This window comes from Berghia stephanieae, chromosome 13 (assembly GCF_034508935.2).
Source record: "Berghia stephanieae isolate SIO BIC M18660-M18661 chromosome 13, UCSD_Bste_1.3, whole genome shotgun sequence".
In the NCBI taxonomy this organism is placed as follows: Eukaryota; Metazoa; Mollusca; class Gastropoda; order Nudibranchia; family Aeolidiidae; genus Berghia; species Berghia stephanieae.
The window spans coordinates 24,363,512-24,373,276 of NC_088372.1; the positions used below are offsets into that span (position 1 = coordinate 24,363,512).

Consider the following 9,765-nt stretch of genomic DNA (forward strand, 5'->3'; position numbering starts at 1 on the left):
AATAAATGTCATTTTGTTAAACATGACAAAATGAAAGATTTTCATTCTGTTGTTCTGACTTTATTTATAATCAGTGTTGTTTTTGTTTTCAGAAATGAATAGAGCTCATTGTCCTCTTTTGATTGATACCAAGATCATCAAGATCGGTTAATAAGTAAATATTTTGGGAGTTTTCAAAATTCTCTACTTTTGGCTAATTTTACTCTTTTCGCGAGCGCGTGCGAAAAATGGATTTTTCCCTCTCTTTGAAGTCGCGGAACTGAAATAGTATGCATCTAAACCTATTGGAAAAAATTGGAGGCATTCACAGCAACATTTTGTCTGGCTCAAATTAATTTTAATGAGTTTGCTTGATTTACGTTCTTGCACTGCTGGTTCAAAAATGAGGGTTTTGGGCCATCTGTATGGGACCGTATTTCGACCTGTTTTTGCGAAAACTCAAATTGTCATAACTTCCTTAAAAGTTAAGATATTTAGATGATTTTGGTATCGTTTCACTCAGGACAACTAGCTCTATCAATTGAACAGCTTAGAAATATCATGTGAGAGTGATCTAATTTTGGGGGTTTAGACTACCTATTATTATTATTATTATTATTATCAACTTTTTCTGTCCTTTAGCTGCTGCTAAAGATAAAAACTTAAATAATATTACAAAGTTAAATTCTTTTATCCATCACCCCCCCCCCCGCCCCCCACACCTCTCTCTCTCTCTCTCTCTCTCTCCACCTACAGAAACCACAACCACCATCCCCGTTCGTTAAATGCTCTCACCCTGTGACTGTGACAATGATTAATGATCACGATGTTTTAGTTCACGCTCATTATCAAGTCTTGTCAACCCCCCCCCCCCCCCCCCTCTTACCCAAGCTGTATAGTCTGCGGTCTATCCGATATCTTCTTTACTTTCTTTCTTTTTTTTTTTTTAACCTATGGCAAGACGAAGAGAAAAAAAAATTGAAAAAAAAAAAAAACATCAAATAGCAGCATCGAGTTTTTCAATAATAAATGGGTCACAATATCCGTCATTCCCCTTCGCAAAAATTATTCGTCTGTAAGTCTAAGCCGCCTGTAAATTATAGAACTGCCAACTTCCATGAATTAAAAAAAAAATATTCGGAAGTTTGCAATTCAAAAAATCTGTGATGGTGGTGACCTTGTTACTTATGGTGATGATGGCGATAATGAAGCTCTGGGCCCGTTTTCATGAACGTGGACTAGCGCTTAGTCTTTGATTTTAGCCAATGACTTCAAATATGAAACGGAACGGAGGTGTTGCTAATTTCTTCCTTGGGAATCTTTTGCGTTGAAAATATGAAGGCTGGTGTCTTACTTACCATTGTACCAGAGAGCTTGATGTTACAAGCACAAAATATCTGAATTAGTCACTATCCTAACAACGCCCACTTCTCGGCAAGCCTCGCTAGTGTAAATTCCTTGAGAAAACGTTCATGAAAACCCACATTTTAGTCATTTGCTCCGCTTAAGCTTAAGACCAGCAACTCAGTTATTACTAGACTAGTAAATAACTAAATCTAGTCCGCTTACATAAAATTGGGCCCTGGTGGTGGTAGTCGATGTTGTGGTGATAGTAGTTAGTAGTGCTACTAGCAGTGATGATGCTGTTAATTTTGTTGTTGTTGTGATGGTCGTGATTGAAATGATGATGGTGGTGGTAGTAGTTACAAAGCTGATGCATTGGTGATGTTGATAGTTATAATAAGAATAAAGTGCGGCTATGTGGTCTAGTGGCATGACACTCGCTTTCGGATCGGAAGGTCCTGGGTTCGAGCCTCGCGCTCGGCGCATAGTTGAGTCCTTGGAAAAGGCTCTTTACTCACATTCTCTCACCGTACTCAGGTGTAAAATGAGTACCTGGCCGTTAACAGCGTTGTCTTTGTCCGAAAAATTGTAATATCGCCTAACAGGCGTCATGTCCCGTCCTTCATGTTAAATGTTGCTGTTGGCCAGGGACCCCTTGTAAAGCGCTTTGAGCACATTTAGTGGATATTGCGCTATATAAAGCTAAATTTGAATTTGAAAGTGGCGGAGACGATAATGACCGTAATTTATTTGCAGTGGTGGTGTCAATGATCAAGAAGCTGAAGTGATAAAATTGAAGGCAATGGTGACGCTATAGTGTACGCCTGTGATATTGGTATTTAAAACGATTGTTTTCTGGAGTGGTGGTGGCTGAAATGATATTTATGCTTTTGCTAGTGGTGGCAATAGTTGATATGACCATGGTAATGGTAGGTATAATGCTGTGGTAATGATGTTGATGGGGGTGCTGATACGTATGATATTGTGCAAATGATGGTGGTAGCGATTCTGATGGTAATGATGCTGTTGTAAAAGTGCTTGTGGTAGTGATCATTGTCTGTGATGGTGATGTTTTTTTTTTTAATATATTGATGTGGATCGACGTGCACTTATATTCAGGTCTGATAACCCATTTCCTTATGGGCTCATTGTTGTAATGGAAATCTAAATAAAAAAAAGACGCAAAATACTGTCCATTATACAACAGTGTTAAACTAGGTCGAAAAGTGGGTTCGGATGTCAGACCTGCGTATTTGTACACGTCGATGGGGATGATTTGTTAACCTACAACGCAGCACAAATCCCTTTCGCAATGGTATTCTGCCATCCCACTATAATACAATAAGTCGAATGCTTGGCAGGTCTGTATCGCTGCGTACATAGACACGTTAAAGGCTCCATGGCACGGTTTTGATAGGCGTTCGAACCACGATCAGGCAAACCGGGGTGAAAACGCAATGTGTGTGGCCAAATACCTGGCCGATAAACCTAGGTACGGTCGATCGCTGGCAAAGCCCGCCATGCTTAATATTTTTCGAGGCGATTGGCGATGTGGCAGTATAAAAAATTGGACAATTTTTTCCCGGATTTTCGCTGTTTTGACGTCAGATTCGTGATCAGCGTCGAATTTACAATAGGTTTGATACCAAGAACTATGTTTTTACTCCAAAAATTGATGAAATTAGAAATAAAATTTAATTAATATTGAGGTTATGTGGCCGACAGAACAGTGCCCCTCCCTGTTTTGTGGTATGACTCTCGCTTCCAGATCGGAAGGTTCAGGTGGCGCAGAGTTGAGTCCTTGGAAAATGCTCTTTACTCACATTTTCTCACCGTACTCATGTGTAAAATGAGTACATGGCCGTTCGTTGAATTTGTTAGGAAAAAATGTCACATCGCCTGACAGGCGTCATGTCTCGTCTTTCAAGTTTAATATTGCTGTTGCCTTGGGACCCCTTGTAAAGCGCTTTGAGCACGTGGATATTGCGCCAAATAAATGCTGTGTTATTATTCTTTTTTTTTTAATAATATTTTTATAAATGTTGCGCCAGGAAGAGGTAGATGGCAAAAGTTTCGTTCATACAAAATAAAAAATAGTTTTCATGATTTTCAATGTAATGATATAATAATATGCCAGTGCCAGTTCTTTTTTTTTTTTTTTTTTTCTCCTCCTCACCCGTTGTTGCGACATGACGGTCGACCTTGACACAGACATTTGGGATTGGCAGATGCCAAAAAGCCTTGACTACGTGATGACAGAGGTGGGCATTGTAACCCTGAATTATAATCTACAAACAACGCGCCCCCCCCCCCCCCCCCCCCCCCCCCCCCAAAAAAAAAAAAAAAAAAAAAAAAAAAAAAAAAAAAAAAAAAAAAAAAAAAACAAAGAAAGAGCTGTGTGCGTGTGTGTGGTGGCGGTGGTGGTTGGGGGGGGGGGGGGGGGGGGTGCGAATGCGAGTAGTCCCGAGGAGTACCCGTTTAACCTGCCACGGGAACACTGTCGATTTGTTTTATAAATAATAATAATAATAATGACGATAAATAACAAATCTTTATTGTCCACAAAATGGAAAAATTTCCGTGGTCTACGTTGCTTTTAAACTTAAATCGGATTGTAAATGTATGGATGTTATGCGTATTGGAAAAATACTCACATCTCCATATTAACACACAAAACTGCAAACGCGAACGTTCATTGTCTGATTGATATAACTTAGTGATAAGTTAATTATAAAACGTCAAATTCATTCCTTCTATTGATGCTCTGTGTTAAATTAAAATACTCACAAAGTCCGCCAGCCAGAAATATCACTCCAGCCCAAAGATCTACATGGAACCTTGAACGTTATAGTCTGATATATTTTAATGAGAACTAATCATAAAAATGGGTGTCTAAAAACAATAACAAGAACTTTACTCACTCCATCCGCTCTCTCCTCCTTCAATACATATGAATCTATTCTCTCATCACTTTTTTGTGCGGCTATGCATGTGATCTTGTGAAATGACACTCGCCTTTTGATCGGACGGTACTGGATTCGAGTCCCGCTCTGAGTGGCGCATAATTGAGTCCTTGGAAAAGGCTCTTTACTCGCATTCTCTCACCTTGTTCACTGTTAAAATGAGTACCTCGCTGTTTACAGCGTCGTCTCTGTCGGGAAACAATTGCAATATCGCTTAACAGTCATGTCTCGTCTAACATGTTTTTATGTTGGCCAAAGACCCTTATAAAGTGATTTGAGCACCTTTATTGAATATAGCGGTATATATAGCGCAAGTAAATTTTTCTCTCTTTCTCTTTCTCTCTTCCCCCCCCCCTCTCTCTCTCTCTCTCTCTCTCTCTCTCTCTCTCTCTCTCTCTCTCTCTCGACGTTAGATTATTATAGCTATTGCTACATATGATGCGAATATCTTGGACGGTTATTGATGCTATGAGTTTTGGTAAAATGCTCACAACATCCACCAGTCGGAAATAACGTACCGTCACACAAAACTACGAGTAACCTTGAACGTTAAAAGTCTGATTGATATAATTTAGTGAGAACTAATTACCAAAATGACTGCCTTAATACAATAACAAAGAGTGGAATGATGTCAATTTCGTTCCTTCAACAGTCTAATTGATATAATTTAGTGAGAAGTAATCACTATTGTGCGCAAGACGAAAGATAGAACAACAGACAGTAACTGGGATCGTAGCCTCACTATTAATTAAAATTTATTTCTAATTTCACCAATTTTTGGAGTAAACACACAGTTCTTAGTATCAAACCTATTGTAAATTTGACGCTGATCACGAATCCGACGTGAAAACAGCGAAAATCCGAAAAAATTGTCCACTTTTTTTTATACTGCCACGCCCCCGATCGCCAATCGCCTCAAAAAAATATCTCCCCGTATGTGGGCAAAAATCATCTGCGATAAACGCAGGGATCGGGTCACAGCGATAGGTCATCCGTACCGCTAACAGCGGATGTCGGCGTCTATGGGGGGCTTTAGTTGTAGTAAAATCTATTGAGTTACCACCTTGAGTGGTGATAAGCCAAATTACACATCTGGAATATGTACATACAACATTTGCATACAAAGTTGTTTGAGTACAGAATTATTGAGAAAAATCGTGTATTTTTTCTTGTAACCATTGTTTAAAATATATAAAGCTTATTATGTATATATTTCCGTGTTTTTATTTTTCAAATTTTAGCTTAAGTTAGAAATATGTTTTTGGCCAGTAATCTTAGCTTTATCAGACGTTAGAGACATTTCTAATATTATCCATATACCCCTACCCAGATCAAAATAACAATCACAACACCCTGATAACATTACCCCTTGTTCTGAGTTTAAGAACATAGGCGAGTTATTGTTCTTAGGCCGAACTGGGCTTTTATGTTCTGTATCATTCTAATTCACCCAGTTTCAACCCGTAGACATTTCAAATCCCAGCCCGTTGACATTCTAACTTCTCGTCAGGGCAAAAGTGGATACCAAATACTTAATAGTATTAGCTAACAAAAGAAGTACTGAAAATATTGAGGACTTGACATTAGTGTCCTTTATTAATCTTTAATATATTTGACATAATATATGGAGATTAGATTAAATGCACCGTTGTGCCTTCGGCTTTGGAATTAATTTGCGTGTTGTAAAGTCGCCAAATCCCATACCGTCTATACCATTACTGGCCACTTTAATAACGCATTGAATTCTCCATGAATTAAATTTACCATCTGTTATACAGCTCTGTTATACTGTTATTCTGTTATACTCAAGACGGTACAACTTATAACAAAATTTTCTGAAGTTAAAGGACATGTATCGACATCGTTCAAATAAATGAAAATTTTTGACTAAATTCAAGCCAATATTGATGGCACTCACTGAATTATCAAGATTATAATATTTTTAAAAACTGCTTCTTAAGAGATACAAAACGTTGATGTCTTTTGGGCTGCTTGTATTATTACGACTAATATACATAATATTTTTGACAATTTTAATACTAGTCATTTAAAACAAATAGTTATTGAGTGTTAAACCACTATCATAGATAGGAAAAAATGTAATAAAGGCAAAAACACACACACACACACAGAAGAAGAAGAAGAAGAAGAAGAAGAAGAAGAAGAAGAAGAAGAAGAAGAAGAAGAAGAAGAAGAAGAAGAAGAAGAAGAAGAAGAAGAAGAAGAAGAAAAAAATACAAAAAATACAAAAAATCAACCCCCCCCCTAAAAAAAACAACAAAAGAAAAGAAAACTTGACGAATCTTCCTCTGTGCCCAGCCAACCCAAACTCTCTAACTGGCAGGCATTTGAATGGGATACTTGCTAAAGGAGAACACGAAAATAGTTCCTAATAAGAAAACGATCACCATTCTGGAAAAAATCATATCCCTGAAGAAAACAGAAAGCAAACAAAAAAATACAAACCCCACGAAATGAACACATACACACACACACACACACACACACACACACACTCAACTGATTATTTGACTCAGTAACAGAGGAGGTAGGGTTTGTCAAAAATTTAAGACGATACGGATATATCATGTAATTACGTGGAATCGAATCTAGCTCGGTAAAAACAGAAACGGAATATTGCCCAGCTTTAGTGTGAAGTACGAATAGTGCAAGCAACACTATTTGTCCTTACGTACGGCAATGGCGGTTGATGCTATTCGACCTTAAGGACGAATAGGTCTACCCTTATTAAATTATTAGTTCTTTAAACTTTTACTTAATAATAATGTAGGCTTTATTTTAGTCATTGATATTGATAATGATATTTGCATTCATAGTTTTTGGGTTTTGTAAAAAGCCCCCCCCCCCCCCCCCCCCCCCCTTCTCTCTCTCTCTCTCATATTTTTTTCTCAGCCAACATGCTATATTCTTATTTGATTTATTATTGTACTTTCAAATGGAATAAGAACATTTTCTCTTGCATCTATTTTACGGATGATATATATATTATATTTATTATATAGCTGGGTTTTCGGATTGATTTCATAAGCAGAATGTGCTTATATCTGATGTCATGATTGGATAGTTTTATTTTGATATTCTAATCTGCATGTGAGGTCTAGGAAGAAATTGTCATAAACATTCATTTATCTTTTTTTCTTTCACCACAGCGGATGATAGCTACCATGCCATGTTTAAAGGGTTTACCAGAGAAGGAAAGGGAAGAAGACCTGATGCCAATCCACCAACCCTCACCAATCGAGTGCTTGTCCAGCTGTGGGATATCATGCTGTTCAGTGGCCAAGAACAGAAGATGGTATGTTACACCTACTCTTATGTCATACCCAATTTCCCTGTAATGTGTGTTTAAGAATGTTGCTATGGTATGGATAGTGAAAGTACCGTCTTTTTAGCACAAATACAAAACATTTATAAAACACTTATTCGAAGTAAACAGCATGACTGGTTTACAATTTGTTTAACTAATTACTGTTTTTAAGTTGATCCCGTCTTGATGTTTAAAGTATTTATTTAGCTTAATAGAGGAGAAACTCAACAATTATATTGTCATTGAAGCTTCTCATTTGTTTTGTCTTTTCTCTTTTGCGTTCAAAGCTTCATGCAGCATGTTTTGATAATTGAATGGTGTACATTTAACTCACAAGATGGGGTACTCCTCCCTTTAGGTGCTTTACAACTTGCAGACAAAGGCAATGGAGGTTTTCTGAATTTAATGTTCGATAAGGAAAATATTTTCAAAGTGCCTTTTGTTGAGGGCAGGCTGTCAATGTGTCATGTAGACGCAGGTTAGTAAACGTGTTCTAATTGGTCGGTAACAAACGATCTAATAACAGCAAACAATTTGGGATCAGAGGTCAATGTTGCTATCCAGGGGTGTCGTTATCCAGAGGTTGCACTGTATTATAAAAATTTAATGGTATCAGTAGACCCTATTAATGGCTTTTTTTGTCATGCGTGGACTTATCAATTTTTCATTGTTTCATGCAATTGTATGATTTTTTTCTCTTGAAGGTACAAGACTGGTTTGGCTACATCTACAGTGACCATCCTCTTTTGCAAGCATCATGTGATCGGCTACGCAGCATAATGTCCTCTGCATATTCAAGAGCTTTTCAATTGGTGGATGGTCCTCAGGATGTGTTCAGGGAGTATTTAGATAATGTTTTTGACTTTAATTTTATTTCAGATATTTTATCAGCAGCTCATATTGACAGGAAAATTTTGTTAGGAGACCATGAAGACTTCATAAGACCAAATGACTTCAAACTTTCAAATAAAATAGTTTTAGATTTAGAAAAATTTCAAACTTCAGAGAGATTAAACTCCAACTTTACAGCCAACTGGCTTTTCTTTATAATCAGTGGAACTGAACAAAAAGATGGGAATAAAAATGTTATCAAGAATTTGATCTTAAGGATAAATAAACTAAAAGCTCAAAAAAGAAACTCCAATCAAGTAAAAAAATCAGTGCAAATGAATTTGAGCAATTTTTAGAGGAAGAATTCATATATGAAATACATTTTCAGGAAGACAAACTAAAAATTTGATTAGTGCTTCAGTAACAAATGACTTAAATGAAACTCCAATTGAATCTAATGTATGCAAAATTACAAATGCTAAGGAATCTTCTCAGCCAAATTTTGAATTTTTTAAAAACAGAATAGATGCTCTTGAGAAACAACTTGAACTTTCTGATAAAGTGAAAAGGGACAATTTAAAATTAAAAAGAGAGGTCAAAAATTTGAAACGAAAAGTCTTCAGAGCTAAAATGACAACTAAATACTGCCATCCTCAAAATTCAGATAGGAAACGAAAGATTGAAAGTGATGAGAAAGATAAAATTATTCATGATTTAGAGGCCTCTGTTGAACATAAAAAGAAAAAAGTCAAACGTCTAACAGAAGAAAAAAAAACAGGTCTTGAAAAATAACGATAGTCTAAATGAAAAGATTTTCAAACAACAAACTCTCCATGAGGTAGAAGTAAAGTCTGGTGAAAATAATGCATATTCAGATAATATCAGGCAAACTGTAATTCTTTTGCAATCTACAGCAGGGATGGCTGGTCAAAATGTTAGTAAAGTGATTAGAATAGTAGGGAAATATGTTTTTAACCATGAATTTGATAATTTGCCATCAACCCAAACTTGTCTCAACATGAATGCTGAAGGTTTAGTTCTGTCAGATATGCAAATAGCTGAAAAAATTTTTAGACTCTGACAGTGTCACTCTTCATTTAGACGGGACATCTAGAGACCTTCAAAGTTGTTAGTCATCAGGTCACTTTAGATGATGGTTCTAATTTGTATCTTGGATTCACCTTAGTTGCTCAAGAAGATTCTAAAACTTTATTTGATTGTTTAGAAGTGAAATTTCAGAAGAAGACAAAGAAGTAATTTTCAAAACCCTGTTAAAAAAAATCAAAAATACCATGACTGATAGAGCAGCTGTTATGAAAT

The 9,765-nt window shown here is 36.6% G+C and overlaps 1 protein-coding gene across 1 annotated transcript; it reads left to right on the forward strand.

Moving 5' to 3' along the window:
• The first annotated feature begins 7,179 nt into the window (after positions 1-7,179).
• LOC144959029 (uncharacterized) lies at positions 7,180-9,381 on the forward strand. Its single transcript, XM_078891363.1, has 2 exons — positions 7,180-7,602; positions 8,319-9,381. The coding sequence occupies exons 1-2, from the start codon at positions 7,477-7,479 to the stop codon at positions 8,799-8,801; spliced, it is 609 nt and encodes a 202-aa protein (XP_078747489.1). The 5' UTR covers positions 7,180-7,476; the 3' UTR covers positions 8,802-9,381.
• The last annotated feature ends 384 nt before the right edge of the window (positions 9,382-9,765 follow it).

Coding starts and splice junctions, on each gene's coding strand:
- LOC144959029 (XM_078891363.1), top strand. CDS start 7,477: ATGTTTAAAGGGTTTACCAGAGAAGGAAAGGGAAGAAGACCTGATGCC. Junction 7,603..8,318: donor GTGGCCAAGAACAGAAGATG/GTATGTTACACC, acceptor TTTCTCTTGAAG/GTACAAGACTGGTTTGGCTA.